The sequence below is a fragment of the Oryzias latipes genome, chromosome 18 (genome assembly GCF_002234675.1).
Source record: "Oryzias latipes chromosome 18, ASM223467v1".
In the NCBI taxonomy this organism is placed as follows: Eukaryota; Metazoa; Chordata; class Actinopteri; order Beloniformes; family Adrianichthyidae; genus Oryzias; species Oryzias latipes.
This window is the reverse complement of record NC_019876.2, coordinates 17,478,089-17,496,784: the sequence shown is the minus strand read 5'-3', so window position 1 is coordinate 17,496,784 and position 18,696 is coordinate 17,478,089. Positions and strand designations below refer to the sequence as shown.

Below are 18,696 nucleotides of genomic sequence, written 5' to 3'. Positions count from 1 at the left end.
AAATCTCGAGTTTCTTGTTTTTTGGGGGAAAACGTCGTTGAGATGGAGGGGAGCTCATTCGCTCCTCGTATCGCCACGCACCTGCCCCGCTGCCCCCTCCCCGACAGCTCCAGTAGCGCTCTCTCTGACCTCTGACCCTGTGGGGAAGAGTAAACGTGTCACATTATCCTGCTGCCCCTCTCCGAGCCTCCACTACAGTCTTGCCGCTTGTCTGCCCCCACAGAAGCCGCTGCAGCTGCCGGGGCCACCGGGGGAGCTGCCGGCGGAGCCGCCTGGGGGCCGACGGCCAGCGGGTTCTGCCAGAAGACCAAGGAGCACGATGTGGTGCAGCGGCAGCGGGTGGTTGACCTCTGGAAGGACGGCAAATCGGAGGGGGCCATAGGGCAGGAGCTGAGGATGCCAAAATCGACGGTGCACAGCATCATCGTCAAGTACCGACTCAGCAACACGGTGGAGAACCTACCGCGCAACGGACGACCAAAGAAGCCTTGAGAGGGGGGGGGGGGGGGTGCTGCAAGCAAGAAGAAGTCCCAAAAAACAAGCAAAAGGAGCTCCAAGGAGAACTCTGACACTGCTGGAATGTGAGGAGGAGAAAAAGAAACGATGGGAGGCACAATTAAAAAAAAAAAAGCAAGAGGACAGGAAACCTGAAATAAAAAGCAGCGGTGGCTATTTGACCCCCCCCCCCCAAAAGAAAAGCAAGCAATCAACTCCAGAACTACAAAATAAAATATAAAAGGAGAGGTTAAAAGGTGCTATGGAGGAAAAAAGCCCAAAAAGTCTGACTGCCCTCAAGAGAGAAGAGAAGTGGAAGATGTTTATTCAATCACCTCGAAATTCAGGAATGAGGGCTGAACTGAAGAAAAGTGCAGCAGGATATTGTTTTTATTTTTTGTAATTTTTATTTTTTTTATACTTCTGCAGACTGATTTTTTTTGTTTTTTTGAAGACTTCAGTTACTTCTGAGCCAAAAAGATTTCCCTTCAGTTCAATTCTTCATCTGCAGGCTGACTGAACAAGCCGGTCCCCTCCGTCTGACCCCGTCCTCCCTCATTCCTCCACAGACCTGCACTCATTCAGAGCCTCACAAACACACACACACGCATTCACACACTACACCAACCTCACTCATGACATGAAATCCAAGCTCACGAAAATGATTAAAACCCCCCTAAAAACATGGACGGAAAGAAAAGGTTTTCTGCGTTTAAAACCCAGATCCCCGCCGGGCCGCCCAGCATTCCTACGTCCAACCAAACAAAAGAGAAGGAACCTAAATAAACACTACGTTGCTTTAACCCGCTCACATGAGCGGCGTCTTTGCTTTTTTTGAGACGCCGCTGACTGAAAATAGCGACGTTTCCTGTTTGCAAAACAGTATTTATGAGCTGCTCTTCCTCAAGTCATGAAAGCTGTGATGTATTACAGAGCCGCTAAAAACTAAACACAAAGGGAAACTCTTTGAAGCTCGCCGAGACACTTCTGTTCCTGGAGCTTCTTTATTGTGACAGCGTGATGGATTCCACGCGGTGGAAAACGTCCCAGAGAAAATAAAACACGGAGGTTTTCCACCTCTGTGTTATACATCAGAGGTTCATCCACGAGCGCCGCCGCCATCCAGCTTGGAGATTCTTGCAACAAGTGCGACAGTCAGGGATTTTTGTATTTGTGTGCATGTGTAGGAAATGTGAGAATGCCCTTTATGTTGTTGTTTTTTTTTAACAAATTATTTATCTTTTGCTTTTTAAAAATAAATAAATAAGTAAGGCTGTCGCTGAATGTTCGTAACCACAAAATTATTTTTATAACAAAAATGTGAGAACTGTTCTTGTATAAGAGAACGTTGGCACGACAACAGTTATCTATGAAAAAAAAGTATAAACAAAGTTTTTCCTGAAACTGAACCCGGTTACTTTAGCCGTTAAATTAAATCCACTGGTGGCCATCATGGAGAAGCAGCAACTAGAACAAGAAATCGCAACATTAAAGCCAGAAAAAAGATGAAATGTTTACAAAGTTTCCTCAGATGACTCATGCTGTTACATTGGTTTAATAAAAATGTAATAAAAACCTGTTTCTTTTGGCTTTTGGTCATAATTTCAAATCACTTCAGAGTTTGAAACATTCCCTCAAAGTGTTTGCGACTGGTTTGATTCCACGTTTGCGAGCCATCAACCAAATGTCTAACGGCTGTTTGGAGGAATAGATTTGTTTTCCTCGCTGATGCGTATGTGTAAAGTGAATATAGAATAAAAAGAAAGCTTTTCTAAAAATGTCAAAAATGAAAATGTATGCTCTAAAAACTAAGGAATCTCTTGAGACAAGAGGCCAAACAGCAGCCTTTGCTTCTAGACTGTTTAGCAATTTGTGAATATAAAATGGTCGAAACAAAATGTTAAAAAAAAGTATGTAGATATATGCACTACATTAAGTTGTGTTTTAATTTTTTGATAAAAAATTTTCCTCAATGAACGCGCATTTCCAAAGAATTTTTTGATAGGATTAGGTAAACAGTAGTTGTCCTGAGGATGATCCCTGAGGAACACCCTTTCTTTGTTGCTAGGAGTGATGCTTATAACCTCTCAAACCTGCCAAACCATTTTTAAAGTTGCTTATCCTAACAAGTCTCTGGGCTCCTTTATTAATTTAGTTTGAATATTGCTGAGTCAGCAAAACTGTATTATGCATAAGGCTGCTCCGGTTGCACGGTGCACTTTAAAAGAAAAAGTCCTTTTCAAAAAATAAAGCCCTAAACTCACAGTCAGAATTTCCACATAAATTGTTAACTTGTCAAAATGACAGATGTTATAAGTTTAAAAAGAAAAATGTAAAAGTGCAATAGTTTCCTGTTCTGGTTTTAAACATGATTTTCAGAATAAAGTCTTCTGTTAGCATTGTAATGTCTAGAAGTGTAACATTTCTGTGTACTGTAAACAACTTCCTCTCATGACTGCTGGACTCAAAGTGATGCTCCTCTTTTTAACGCTACGAGGACACGAGAGATGATCTATTTGAGGCCACATGGTGTTGAAGAAACAGACTAAATAACTCAGAACAAAAGCAGACACCATGTTTTCTTAAGGGGAGTGTTGTGGTTTACACTTTAATGGGAGAGCGTGAAAGGAGGAGATCAATCTGAACTAAAACACATTTTTCCATGGCTTTTGTCTGACTGGATGTTTCCCATTAAGTGTTACTAAAAATAGCCTTCAAGAACAATGCAGGTTAAAAAAAAACTACAACTTTCTTTTTGCTTGTTTTTGAAATGCATGGTGAGGATTGTTTACATTGTCATAGAAACAAATTTGAGGAGAAAAAAAAACGATTTTTCTCTCTTGATGTGTGGGATATGTCACCCTGTAACACTCAAGCTCCAGTGTTGACATTCTTTTGACTACTGTAAGTCCTAATTCCAGCGGCTTCTGTAGCTGGGAAAGCAGCTTTTCTCTGCGTCAGAATCAGCTGATTGCTTAAGCGGTCGAAGAGTTACGGTAGTTTAAAGAGCTTCTGCTATTTAGGTGTCGCCAGTGACATCTGTGTGGTTAAAGGGTTTTAGCTCAAAGAGGCCTAATAAACTGTATTTATTTTAATTTAATATCGTGTTTTTTTAAGCCTTTCCGAGTTAATTACATCCATATTTATGATCATAGATTACATTTGGCACACTTTATTTATGAAACATGAGTTATTTGCGCAGCAAGTTTTCTTACCCAGAAGTAAGACGACTCGATCTCTGAAGCTCCGCCTTTCGCCCTTCGTTTTGTGGGTGCCGCCCATTTCATAACCTAGAGGCCGGCCTCGGCAGCCTGTCTATGTTTCGCGCACAAAAACAATTCGCTCATCTACGTCACAATGTGAGAACCCGCTCATTTTCGTGGATTGGGAGGGGCTGGTGCTCGAGATCAGGTTTTTAGAGGTATACTCAGAATGGATCAAAATACCACTTTGGGGTTGTTTATAGTGAGGAATGAATATTATAATACACTTAAAAGCTCAAAACGTTGATTTTAATCAATCTAGTTACCGTCATTTTATCTTCCTAAAGTTAAAATATATTCTAAACTCTTCCTGCTTGCTCCTTTCTCTTTTACATCCTATCTTGTTTAATAGTCGCTGCCATGACTTTTCTGATCAGTTAACTTGACCAATCCAATCACAGGAAAACCTGAACTCTTATTTGATGTCGGCGGTCTTCTTATTGGTTTATTGTTTGAAGGTGGGACCCACTTTCTCTTTTCAAACTCAGATCACAGATTGGCAGGGAGAATAGGACAAAAGCCTGGGCCAAAAATCTGCCTCCTGTCCTGTTAAGCTACGTTCATGCTGAGTGGGATTTTTAACGCCAACTCATGACTGGCATGGCGGCATGCAGCGAGAGGCATGCCGCCATAGCAGCTCGGTGTTTTGGACAACACAGAGCCTTAAAATGGTTGTGTTGAGAAGTTTCCAGAGTTAAAATATGTGAACTTTGGTGCATATTCATGTGGTGTCAACCAATGAGGAACTGGGCTTTCTTAGTAACATGTTTATGCTGTGAACAACAGCTGGAGTCCAAAGTCAACATTCAGCTGATTGTTGTTATTTGTTCTTCTCTCAAACCTTCTTATGTTCATATCAAAACACGAAAAAAAAGGTTTCTCCTCTAACTTATTATTTTTTCCTTTCCTCTCCTGTACTGGGAGATTCTCTGATTGATCCCATGAACCCAGACATGTCAACGTGCTTTACAACGCCTTTGTAGAGATCTCCATAATAAAGAAAAAGAAGCCTAAAGGCCTGTTCACACCGGGACGAATTTCGCCGGCGATTTTCGCCGACGTTTAACGCCTCGTGACTAAACAAAGGGCACCAACGAGAGTGTGCACACCGACGCGAAAAAACGCCAGGCGTTAAAGCGTCAAAAAAAAAAAACGCCTCGGGTTCGTTTTTTTTTTTCGACGCGTCGAAATCTACTCGACCAATGAGAATGGCGCTTTTGCTCACGTGTCTGGAGCTTCTGAAGTTACAGTAAAACACAACTTGGGGGCGCTCAAACACAAAACTGCCTTGCTGAGCACACATACCAGCGAAGAAGATAGACGCCGAGTTGCATCTACACAGCCGCGAAGCAATAATGACGGACATTCTAAAACATCCCCGAACCAAGCACCAGTTGGAGCTACTGGTGCTTGAAATATTCATGTTTTCTTTGTTTGATTCTGACAAGCGTGTAAATACTTGCTCTCTTCTTCTGAGTGAAAAGCGACTTTAAGAAGCGTAAAGTTGCGCAGCGCCACCTTGTGTACAGGAGTATTTCTGTTTTACATTAAGCGCCATCGAATGTCAGGGAATGAAATTGCATGTTCACTCCACTCATCGTCAGCGAAAATCGCCTGGGTGTGAACACAAAAAACGTGGCGAAAAACGCTGGCGAATAACGCCTGGCGAATATTCGTCCCGGTGTGTACGGGCCTTAAAGCTAAAAACCTACTCTCTTAGCATCACCCATGTCTTCCAAAGTGCGCCAATGAACCAGGTTAGCAGTAACCCCTCCCACACTTCCGTTTACATCAGTGGTTTCAGGTTTAAGAACACACTTATATATATATATATATATATATATATATATATATATATATATATATATATATATATATATATATATATTTACACTATTGTTTACAAAAACAACACAAATAAACTTTTTTTTTTCAGGAGGCTCCTGGCCAGTCAAAAAAAAATCCCAATTAAGAAGCTAATTTGTGGAAATTCACCGCGTTGTGGTTGTAAAGATGCTAGTGCAATAGAAAAAATTCTCCATCACATTTCTATCTAGTACGAATAAACTGCATCCACTGCTGCTGGTGAAAAAAAAAACTACTGTACCGCCACCATGTGGCTAGCTCGGCCAAGCACAATTTGAGATTTCCTGACACTTTTGGAGTAAAATGGGCTTTGAAACAAACTTGTGGAATCAAATGGAATCATTCAAAAAGGGAGAAGTAAAAGGAACTATAGACAAGCTAACCTTTAAACCTTAATTTGGTACGATTTTGTTTTTCATTCAAAAACCAGAGACTCTTAATACTTTTCTTCAAGCTAATCTGTTACAACCCAGAAAAACATCTAATGTGACTCAAGGTTCAGTGACTGGACCTAAACGGAGAGCAAGGATTGAATATTTATTTTAAAAAAACAGAAATGTGACTCATGACTCAGGGTCACCCAGACTACGCCAAAAGTGTAGGTTTTTTCAAAATAAAAGCTTTAAGACCATTTATGTAAGTTGTTTCACACAAAAGCAATCATTTTGTACTGACCATTTTAATCATGTGACATTTGATATGAATAAATTGGGGAACAATTATAAATGTGCAAAAACAGATGTGCATAGAAAATGTTTGTCAGAGCTTTCAACTCTCTTTTTTAGCCTCATCCAAGCTCTTATTAAAAAAAAAAAAAAGAAAAGAAACTGTCGGGCAGATTCTTCATTCTGACAGCAGGTCTGTGCTTCTTAAATCCCTAAAAATAGAAAAAACCGACAGGTCAGACTCACAACATAGTTCTTTATGAGCAGTTTTGGCACATTTGTGCTCCCATAAAGCTTTTCAGGGAGCAACAACATTCTGGCCAAGTTTTCTGTCAGATAGGAGGCAAAATTTGTTGAAGCAGACCAGCATGGTGGCCAGATTTCTTTCTTTTTTTCCTCTTTTATAGAGTATTTCTGGACTTTCTATGGTCCCTCCTGTGAACTTTACAGTTCCAGGGCTAGGAAAGGATTACATTTGAGGGTTTAAGAGCTCCTGCAGTGGTCTTATTTTGTGAACTCTTGTCTTTTTATTGATCAAAGACAAAGATTGGCTATCACACACGGACTACAGCTCCACAAAGATGAGCTTGTTTAAATGAACAAATCCAGACTTTTTCCTCATTTTCGTTCTTGTTTCTCTGCTTTCTCGATTTGGCCAAATCCTTTTTTTTCTTTCTTTTTTCGGACCGACTGCATTTTCTCTGCCCTCCACTCCCACGTTGTGTGTCTCTCTCCCAGTCCTTACCTTGATTTGTTTTGCCTCTTATCAGATTTAGTCTGAGCACACACTGAACTGTGTGTGTGTCTTTCTCTCCACTTTCCTCTGTTGGCCTCTACTGGCAAAAATCCAGAAGTTCTCCCAAACGTGGCCCCCCTCTCTTACTTTTGGACGCTCGGGCGCGCACACACACGGGTTTAGCTTCTCCGGTCCTCTCCTTATCACGTCTTTGATCTGCCTGCGAGTGTTATGACATTTTGTCTTCTTCTTGCAGCGCCAGTGCGAGCGCTGCACGCTCAGACTATTCTGGGCTTTGTTTTGAAATGAGCGCTCGGCTCATGATAGCACACCAATGTGGGAAGCACAGATTCCTGTGCCGGGCAGCTGTGCAGAGAGAAGGTTTGAGGGGTTTATATTTGTGTGTGTGTGTGTTTCCTCATGTGCCTGTTAGTGAAAGTTTACTAAAGAGACAAAACCTCTTAATGCACAACCATTAATTGTGGGGAAAAAAACAAAAACAAGGTCAGCAAAGCTGATGTTTGGATCTTTAATAAGATCCGTTTTTGTGCCATACTCTGAAAGTGACACTGAACAAGCAGGAAGGGTCTTCTTCTTCTTCTTTTATCTACTGTCCTCTGGCGCATGTCCGCCTCCTACAGTTGGAGAAGGTTTGGTGCTAAATGCCAAAGCGGTGCAAATCTCGTGAATCTTTTTCTCTCTCAGCTCCATTCCGATAAAGGAAAGACTTGGTGTCACAGAATTCACAAACCGCAATTATTCATTTCTCATTCATGTTCACTTTTCATTCATTCACTTCATTTAAATAAAAGGGACGCCATCTATACGTCACTATCAAATCCAAGTCCTTGATTGGTCAAAGTTCAACCTGGTTTACCTGTCAATGCACATTCAATGGTTGTGCGTTTTGTACATAGAGCTCAAAGAAGTCCTAAAATCATGCATAGCTATGAGAGTTTTGACCGCAGAGGTGGCTGCTTGACCACGCGTTGCCAAGGGCGATGGGAACGGTGCGTTCGAATGCATCTCCACACACTTTCAGTCATCATCCATCCTTAAAGACCTTCTCTGGTGAAAATAGTGTTTTTAACATCTTCTTGTTGCATTTTTGTGACGATGGAGGACTATGCAAAAAAAATTAAGCTCAAATTTGCATTTCTGAGTATTTCTTTCAATCAGATTGTTTTACATCAGGAGGAGACATAAAACACACTTTAAAAAGGAATGCATTTATGACACACAATAAACAAGCTTCATGCTCCGCTCCATTCTGATGCATCCGCTTGCTGACAAATAGATCCGTGTACGTCTTTGTTTTCCTCGTCTGAGCTGGAATCCGGATCAAAACTGTACGGCTGGATAGCTCCAATAGTGCTATTGCCATTGTTGTTGCATGTTAATGCAACATAATGTTAGGTTCGGGTTGTGAGGGCCTGCAAGTTAGCGGGAGGGCGTGCAAACAGATGCATGGTGGCATGATTGTAATGGAAAGACCACTGGGAACACTTTTACAGTAGATCGAAAGATAATCGGTGCGGGATTTTAACGATTTAAAATTGTTTATTTGCTAATAAATAGTCTTTCTGGAGTAGCTCTGTTTGTTTATGTTTTGTTGTTTCTGACTCTCAAAATCTCCACATTGTCGATTCACTTGCATTCATGAGTAAATCAAGCTACTAAAGCAAAAACAAAGATCTCGGCTAATGCGAGCCATACCTAAAGTACTTCCTTTGTTTGTTTGTTTTTTTTAAATTCCAACCTCAAAAGGATGAGGTTTCCTTTGCCTGGTAAGCAAGATGACTGTAAAAGGATTCTATGGTTTCTAGTTTTAACCACAGAGGTTTTACATTCAGCGAACCTTAGAAAAAGCAAGTTATTTTGTTTTTTCTTTTCATTCATGCAAATCTGATTACTGTGTTTTTTGTAGTTGTTTGAATAGTTTGGCTGTTCATTTCCCATTCATTTGAATGAGAAGGTGTGTCCAAACTTTTGGTCTGTACTGTATGTTCAGGTGCGACTTATATGTGATATTTTTTAAAAAGTAATTTAGTGATTTGAAGTGATATAAAGAGTTTAGTCGACTTGTTAGCATGTTCTTTATGCTTTATCTAAATATTTGTCTGTTATTGTTCTCGTATTGTGTTAAATTTTTGTGGAATCAAAACAAGCCCATTGAAGAAGGGAGAAGTAACTCCTAACGTTGTTTGCGACACGTCAAGAAAGACTGATAATGCTAAAATAAACGTCACTGTGACTATGCTAACTCCCAATCTCATTAATGCGTAAAAAAAACACAGTCCGATGCTGCTACACGTTAGCATAGTTAGTGTATTCACAATAAACACCCAGCTATGCTAGTCCCCAAACTTTTTATTAACAAATGAAAAAACACAGTTCGACACCAGTTCACGTTAGCTTATTTGCTAAACTTGTAACTCCTGACCTGGTTTGCAACACATTAAAAAAGCAGACTGACCTCACTAAAACAAGCAATACTGTGACAATGTTAACACCCAACCTTGCTAGTAAAAAGGTCACTAGCAAGCGACACCGCTACACGTTAGCCTTGTTAGCGTATTTCCAATAACATCAAACCAAACATTTTGACAGAGCACCGTGTTCTTCTCCAAATCACTTCATCATCAGTAAAGGCATCCAAAATGAACCCACAAAGACCAAGCTCCGGGTTATAAGGTGCTCTGCCGTTGTTTGAAAAAGATGTGAGGTTTTAAGTGTGCCTTATTGTGTGGAAATTGGAAATTGGGATTTAGTGATACACTGAGTGAAGTTTGACGCCTTATCCAAAGCTGAAGCAGCCAGATGGGTCTTTTGTTTCTAAACTATATTTTTTTTTGTCAAAAGAGTTGTGATGGTTCGAAAACAGGTTTTACCCTTTAACACCGGAGTTTTAGCGCCAGTGTTGATATTCTTTCGCCTACCGTAACTCTTGGACAGTTTAAGTAATCAGGGTAAATCAGCTAATTGTGTTCCAGAGAAAAGCAGCTTTGGTTGAATATCGCTGCAAAGTTGATAGAAAAGTCACATTTCTCAGCGGCGTTGATCCTGCAAACGGTCAAAGAGTTGCAGTGTGTCAAAGACATGCGTGTGTTATTTGGGTGTCGCCGGCGACATCTCCGGTGTTACAGAGGTAAGGGGTCGATTCCTGTTAGGCCAACTTCTATCCTGTGCCTGTGAAGGAGAGGAGGCGCAGAGCTGCACATGTTGAACCGGCTGAACTGTGTTCTCTTGCAGTTTTAAACGGGCCTCCCATGTCTGTAAAGAAGGAACGGGAGGCGGAGCTGATCAACAGGCGGGAGCAGCGCAGCGGGGAAGTCATCTGCATCGACGACTAGACAACAAAGCAAACCAGTTTCCTGCAAAGCCTCCCCCCTTGTTTCTCCAAAAACTGACATTTAGGTGGAAAAGATTCCCGGCGATGGACTACAACATCTGTCTGAGCAGCCTATATAGACTGACTGCGGGTGAACCAAGTGGCCCACCATGATTGTAGTTCCCTCTTTTGAGACTGAAAACACGTTCACACATCCCCACAACCTGTCTCTCCCGGAGTGTGACCTTTTACTCATCTGCCTCAAACCATTATACTCCTCATAAACGGCCTCCTCTCAAAGGCCTCCTCCACTAGAGATGCTTCTAACCTCACATTACACTACAGCCACCTCCTCAGTCCCCCAAAACCCTTTTAGCTCCCCGAGTAGACTCCACAACATGGCCTCCTTTTCCCTCCCCTGCTCTTGAAAGTATCAGCAGGAAGCTGCATGTGTATGGAAACTCGCTCGTCTCATCATGCTCCGCCCCCCCCGAAGCATGCTCCTATCACTACCATGCTGTCTCGTGGAAAAAAAAAATATATAGCCCATCAAGCTGTGCCTACAGTCATTTAAACACAGACTTTCACCGAGAAGATGAACCGGTTTTCTCAGTCCAAGCAGCTCCAAGCACAGCTAGTGTTTTTTCTTTTCTTATGTAATTCATTTTTATCAGCGGTACTAGTTTGGATAAACATATGCAGTAAGGCATACAGTAAACAATCTTCAGGAGTTCTTCGACCGCGTAAGTATTTCTCCACGGCTCGTCTCGTCTGGGAACAGAGCTTTGGGGTATTTTGAGGGGGTTTAAGTTCCAGAAAAGGTCTACAGATGACGCTATTTTTCAGAAAAACCCTCCTTATGAATGTTTCATAAAGCAAGCCAGTGTTATCAAAAGTCTACCGACCACACCTCCTTGTCTGGATCATATGCCCCCTTTTGCCTTTTTTATTTTTTTTGGCTTTTTTTGTTTTTTTTCCCAGGTTTTGATCACGAAATTGGTGCGATATAATTTGCAGATTTACGCAGCTCGTCTGCGTTTGTCTTGTACTTTTACTTCTAAATATCGTTGTCGTCAATGTTGCTGTTGTTCTCACTTGTTGCTATTTGAACAGAGCTTTTACCAAAAACAAAAAAAAGTTCTTTTTGTAAGAAGAAACTATGAAGAAAAAGTAAAAAAAAGAAGAAAATAAAAAGCACCCCACAGCAGGTGAGGCAACCCCTTTCGCTATCCTCATCCTTTCTGATAACGAAGAAGTTGGAATAACTTCAGAAATGCTTGTTGTTCCCGCCTACTTTTATGCGATTTTCCAGTAACAAGCATAAACAGATAATAGGCCATATTTAACCCAAAATGCTTCTTTAAGCGTCATAGTTTGTTAAAAAAAAACACGGTTAAAGTTGCTGGGACTTTTTATAAGTTGCAATTATTTACAAACGCCTTAAGAAAGATCGCAGAACAACAAAAGGAAAACCCGTAAACTGATGTTCGTGTAAGTAACGCTAGCTATAAGCTAACTAATCGCAAAATGTTTCTCTTCTGTTCCGACATAGTTTGAAATCCTTTTACTTTGGTATTTTTGTTTTAAACAAAAAGCCTAAAAAGGAATAAAAAAAAATGATTATCAAAGTAAAAGCACTTATTTTGTCCATACACTTTGTCCTCTTTCAAAGAGTTTTTTTTCTGTTGTTGTTGATTTTGGGATATCTTGTGTCACTGTGTAATCTAGTGGTGCCGATCAAAAGATGAGTGACGATAAAAACTTGTGAAAGAAGACACCAAAACTTTTTTGTTGTTTTTTTTTTGTTTGTAATAAAATAAATCGAATGAGGAAAAAATTGGAGTTATGTTTTTATTTCAGATGTTTGGGGTTCAAATCCTTCTGAAGTGTGCAGGACAAAATATACATCTTATTGTGGTTGAATGTAATGTCATTCCTAGAAAATGGTTTCCCTCCGGCTCCAATAAAATGAAGTCCATCCAGTCGCCATTTTTTTCCGTGATATGGACGTGATTGATTAGAGTCAATTTCTATAACAACTACTTTGACCAATCAGGAGGAAGTCTACACCCCCACCACTTGAAAGTGGGCTCGGGAGAATCTACCTCCTACTTTTATTGTGCCGTCTGATTGGTCATGTATCATGAAAGAAAATCATAATTAGCAAGAGCATGTTAAAAAAACAGTAGCAGAGCCAGAATAGTTCTCCTGACCAGCGGTGGATTTAAAAGTTTAGGGGCCCCAGGAGGGCAATAACATGGGGCCCTCTGGAGTGATTTTATTTATTTATGTATTTGTAATCCTTACCTTTAGAGTAAAACGTTAAATAAGTTCCTTACTGGTCCACTTTCAGACAACATCAAAGTCAAGACACCAAATCTTTTTGTAAGAATTTATAAAAATTGAAATTACATTTAAATGTTAAAGAAATGTACTTTATAACATATATATACAGTATACATTGTTTTTACTTGGAAAAACATGACTCTGTGAAATACACTAATTTATTTATCCCTCTCTTCCTACAAAGAAAAAAAAGAAACTTTCATGTGTTTTCTTTAATTTGCAGGTTTTACTAAAGAGGACAAAAGAAATAGTTTTTTTTATTCTGTTCTTGTTTTTCCTGTTTATCTGTCTTCCAGCACTTTTGGAAGTTTAACAACAAATGTCTCTGCCTTTTCCTCTTTTCATAGCCTCTCTAATCACTCTGCTTCACTTGACCACTTTTTAAAAAAATGCTTTGATTCATCATTTAATCTCCGCCAGTGTTGCCAGATAGTCATGATTTTCCAGCCTAAAAGTCATCTAAAGATCACCAGACCCAACAAGACAACACCCAAAAATATTATTTAGTGATTATTTAGCTGTGAATTAATCATCCATTATTTATTACTTTCTGATTTGATTGAAAGTCCAAGTTTAACACATTTTAATGAAAGTACAACCACCAGTTTTGCCGTCAGTCACAGAAAAACAATTAAATAATGGGCTCCTATTGATAATCTTGCTCAAATATTAAAAACAAACACAAATCATTAAAACTATAGGAGTTTTAGTTTATCATGAACAAAAGTTAAAATTGTTCTTGTATTTTTAGTTTTCATGAATTTAGTTGAGGTAAAATAAAAGCAAAAGTTCTTGTGAAACATAAAAAAAGAGTTTGATTTTCAAGAGAGAGCATGGAATGAATAAAATAATAAATAATAAGCTTTACATTATTAGCATATGCTGAGTAAACTAAAGGAACAATCAACTCTGGATTTGGTAATCTCTTGTGCGGCAAGAGATTTTGAGGATAAAAATGATTTAAATGATTAGAATCAAACCTATAAATTGCATTTATGGAACAGGTTAGTGTGAACACACATTTATTTTATTATCAGTAGGCTTTACATCCCATGTCGACGGTCAAGGAAGACGACAGGTGAAGCACTGTATGTCACCTGCCAATTCCCAGACTGCACTTCCCTGCTTGAAACAAAAAACTCCAGAACCGATCCCAAACCCGCCCAAATTATGTCCATCCACCTAAAGCAATTTTTACCGGCAAAGTCAGAATAAACACTACCATATTGAGCAGAAAACCGCCCATTCTGGCAATGCTGCCTCTGCTTGGAGTCTCTGTACCTGCTGTAACTGCTGACTGGAATATACCATTGCTGCAGAAGGACGGGGGAGGACCAAATGCTTTTACATGATCAATCTTATGCCAGTTTAGTCATTTGGGGCGGGGTTTTTTGACAGAGTTAATATAATGATGGACGTAAAATTTATTTTAGACAGTTTTATTAAGTGTTTAGGTCTGGGCTGCAGGAGATCTTCTACCGTTGCCTAATGGTAAGTCCGGCCCTGATTCTGACAAGGATTATGACTGAGGCTGTGTCTGAATTCCCATCCTAACCCCTAACTACTAAAAACTATTTAGTGAAGGACTGTATACTGCCCTAGATTTTAATAGCAATTTTATTTTTATATGACGTCACTGAATTCATAAAGTGAAAATCGAATCGATGTCAACGTTTTACAACAACTATTTATGAATCCACCGAGTTCTGATGAGGAAAACATTGATGGTTTATTTAACAAAACACATTGAATTACTTTTTTTTCCCCAAAAAACATTGTTCAAACACAATGTATTGTGGTCTATATTCGCCAAACTAATCAGTATCGATGCACACTGGTTTTTCGCACGGACTTCTGGGAAATTTCTGGGCCACTCCATTTTGGAATTGTTGGCAAACGCACTATATAGTGCAGCGGTCCCCAAGCCCCGGGCCACGGACTGGTACCGGTCCGTGGGTCATTTGGTAACGGGCTGCACAGAAAGAATAAATAACTTATATGACCGTTTTATTTATTTCGGAATCTGAAAGATGTTTTATTTTGAAAAATTGCCTGATTCTCTGTTACATCCCTCTATTTAACTCTTGACAAGGCCCTCTTCTCAGTCACGTGATAGGTTACCGCTTAAACAAAACCCAGGAGCTAGCAAAATGAAAAAAAAAAAAAAAAAAAACCTCTTTGGAAAGTTTCTTTGCCAAGGGGAAAAGGCCAAGCCAGGACACAGAAGATGAGCCTCCCACTTACATTTAACCTACATTTAATAGACAGTTCTTCTTTTCGCATCATGAGTGTGGGAAGGGGAGAGGAGGATGACACCCGTGCGATGGACAATGTAATACGTGTCAAAATAAAAGCTCAGACTTCACATTGTGACATTTCTGTTCCTTCTCCATCGTTGCATTGCTACAATAATCGTCCGCTAAATCTCAATAACCGGCCTGTGAAAACTTTGTGTGACGTCATGGCGTTAAAAAAGGTTGGGGACTACTACCATGGTGCACTTTGTAGTAAGTAGTAAATGAATCCAGACACACCCACAGTAATAGCGGTTTATTTCTCTATAGAAGTCTGTGGGATTTCTGTACCTTGGGACCAGCACGTACTTCCTGTTTGGAAAGGGAGGGGTCACTTAGTCCAGTTCCCACGTTCAGTCAATGCTCCTAAAACATTTTTTTTTGTCTCCAATCAGTCACGATTTAGTATCAGACGTCCTCAGCTCATCACAGCCATCAGAAATTTCTAATATTGACTAAATGAAACTAAATTAAGACATGTTTGGGACAAGTTTGAGATGGGTTTGAGACGACTCCTATTAGATTTTTGCTAATTTAATGTGATTATTAGCTCTCCATGTTAAGTTCACACACGGTTTAAAAAGTTGGACTGAGAACAGTGTGCTTCACAAAGAGCAGTGATAAACCACTAATATAGTTCAAGCACGGAGTTTGAGATTTCACTTTCACCCTTCAAAAATGAAAAAGCCCCCATTAATCACCAGATACCCCGAGGGGCAGCAGTGAGTTTCAATCACAGCTGCTTTTGGGAACCATTTGTTTCAACCCCTTGATGTTGATTTTGGGTCCCATTGTTGGAGTCTTTGGTATAACCCAATTATCTGAGACGAAAAAAATGTCAAATGTTCTCGACTGAATATAACGGTGAGACTCAGTTTATTCTTTATTTTTTAACCCCTCAATGTAAAACATACACTGTTTGAAAACTAGAACTTGCAACATAATTGTTATTTTTTTCTAGGTGTATTTTAGTGTTATCTATAATCTATCTGCTGTTGTTAATAGAGCCATGGTAACAAGGTGAATTCCCCCTTGTAGGATTAATAAATTCTATTCTATTCTATTCTATTCTATTCTATTCTATTCTATTCTATTCTATTCTATTCTATTCTATTCTATTCTATTCTATTCTATTCTATTCTATTCTATTATACTCTATTCTATTCTATTCTATTCTATTCAACATTGTACCCATCAAGCAAAATGTTGTACGCTCTACATATTATTTGGTCTAAAAAATCAATTGAATGATTCAGATTTTGAAGTATAATCTTTCATTTTCTGAGGTTTCTTCAGGTTGGGTCGCTGTGTGAGGAGAAACAGGAAGTTGCTAATGCATGAGGCTGTGATCAAATCCTGCTGATCTAATGCGTCTCCCACTCCCATTCAACACTTTTTGGTATAATTTTCATGATTCACTATTACTGAAATGAAGGAGTCATATATTACTTACAACCCTAAGTCGTTTACACTTATTATTACTTAATAGTACCGTCTACTGTGGTAATATTCTGAAATGAAATGAAACATACGTTTCTTAGAAAATAGGACAAAAGTCTTTGTTGTTCCTTCAGTTTATTTAAATTATTTTTTTTAATTATATGCTAGCTGAATGTTATATGGCTAAATATTGATTCTTATCAAAGACGGATGGTTTCCGAGCATCAACCTTCATCTTTCATATACAAATTCCCCCAAAAAAGGAAGGACTTTAAATGCTACTCTACATGATAAAAAATTATGTCAGAAAAAAAATACATAAATTAATTGTAATACCATTAATATTTAAATCCAAACACTGAAACAAAAAAAAATAACCAAAACTTAAAATATCATCAACACAGTCCCACACCATCATAATCCCACCATCATGTTATAATTAAGGTTTAGTGCTTTTCTACATTTTTCAACAAATAAGAAAAGCTGTGTGGGAAATATTTCAATATGATTGAACTTGTTTCTGTTTACCCAGTTTTGCCTTATATGACCATTAGTATCATTTTTTATACACACTTTTCTGAGACCAAATCTTAGCAACACGATCCAAACTTTCCTTTAAAAAGCCATCATGCAAAACTTGGTCCATGTTTTCTGCCCCGTTGTTCATCATCATTCAATTCAATCTGGTTTATATAGCCCAATAGTACAACACGGTCGTCTCAATAGGCTTCACTAATTGTACAAAAAATGCAATCAGTCATAAAATACAATAGCTGTTTGCTAAAATTAACTAAATTAAACTAACGACGGTAAGCTAAACTGTGAATCCCTGCCCTACGACCTTTTTTCTCTCTAAGGAAAAACTCATAAAAAACCCAATTCCAGAGGGAAAAAAAGAAGAAACCTTAGGGATCTCCACGAACGAGGGATCTTCCCAGGACGGTCAGGCGATGTACCAGAACTCCTAGAGAAGAATTAGCTTATCTAACCCTACAACTACATGTTTAAATAGTCCAGCAGACAAGGTCATTCAGATGGAGTTGGGGGACGGTTGGTGGGGAGGCAAGCCAAAGGCAGGGTCCACGGCCAAGGACAGGAGGGAAAGAGGGACAACACATGAATCGCACTGCACCAAGCAGAGGTATGGAGAGAACTAAATGATGAATAAATGACCAGGAATAGAGTAGAGAAGAAGATGAGAATAGAGGACAGAACCCCTGTGAACCCTACTTTCCCCAGCTTCTAACCTCTAGCAGCTTATTAACAACTAATTGCTATTGTTAATAAATTTAACACAAACAGGCTTATAGTAAGTTGCATGCACTATGATACTCACAGCGGATGGGAATAATAATGACAATATTAGAAAATCTACATTTTTAGAATATCAACATTAATACAATATAGTATTAATCTAAGCAGGGGAGTGTAAGATAACAAACTTTCCAAATCACCCAACAAATCATAATTGATACTATTTATAGCTCACAAAAAATGAGATAGCATTTTTTTGTGGATTTTATCTAAAGGTGTCAAATCATCTTAATTGCAAGAATTTGCCTTTTTGGTCAGTTTTTTGATGTAGTGGTGTTTACAGGGGTAAGTTAACCCTAAAGGCACTTTTCCATGACACACAGAATGCAGGAGAAAGTCACTTCAGGAAACAATCCTCTGCAGCTTCTGTGCTTTTTTGTTGACTTTTCTGCCGATTTTCAGTTTCACAAGTCAGGAGGTTTCACTGCCGTTTTGATCAGCTGTCAGAGAGACACTGAAACTCTCAGAGATGGCAGTTTTGACTTCCTTCTTGCTCCTTCAACGTAAAAGTTTGTTTACATACATATTTAACATAAAACACAAAAATTTGTGTTGTTTGGGGGGTGAAAGCTTCAGACTGAAAACTTGAATGCAAACCTAAAGGCCGTGTCACACAGCCACTATGTACATTTTGCGCATTTTCCACACATGAAATTTATCTTTCGTGATACGTGCATGACAACGTCATTTATAAATGTTCGGAGCAGCTGTCGGTCGATGGTCTGGGCTGACGGGTATTTATATGAATTCAGCTTTGAGCTTATTACGTAAATCTTGTGCAATTGTGCGGGATTTTGTGAGATGAACACGCAAATTTGTGGCTTTCCACGACCATTCCACGTATGTCCACATATTTCTAACAGACTTTTCACTCATCTACCACCAATGTATAACCTTTTTATCTTGCATACGACACATGACTCTTTAATGAATTGTATGTAACCAG

General features: G+C 39.2%; 1 protein-coding gene across 4 annotated transcripts in view; it reads left to right on the top strand.

Moving 5' to 3' along the window:
- Positions 1-12,193, top strand: part of LOC101167742 (chromodomain-helicase-DNA-binding protein 3) — a 65,620-nt gene extending 53,427 nt beyond the window's left edge. For 3 of the 4 annotated variants that reach the window (XM_023949024.1, XM_023949025.1, XM_023949023.1), the window contains exon 40: positions 224-2,074. In XM_023949024.1, the coding sequence (XP_023804792.1) occupies positions 224-492 (269 nt within the window). In that variant the 3' untranslated portion in view covers positions 493-2,074. Of the gene's footprint in view, positions 1-223; positions 2,075-10,277 lie in introns of those variants that run through there. The other variant, XM_023949026.1, reaches the window with a different exon arrangement.
- The last annotated feature ends 6,503 nt before the right edge of the window (positions 12,194-18,696 follow it).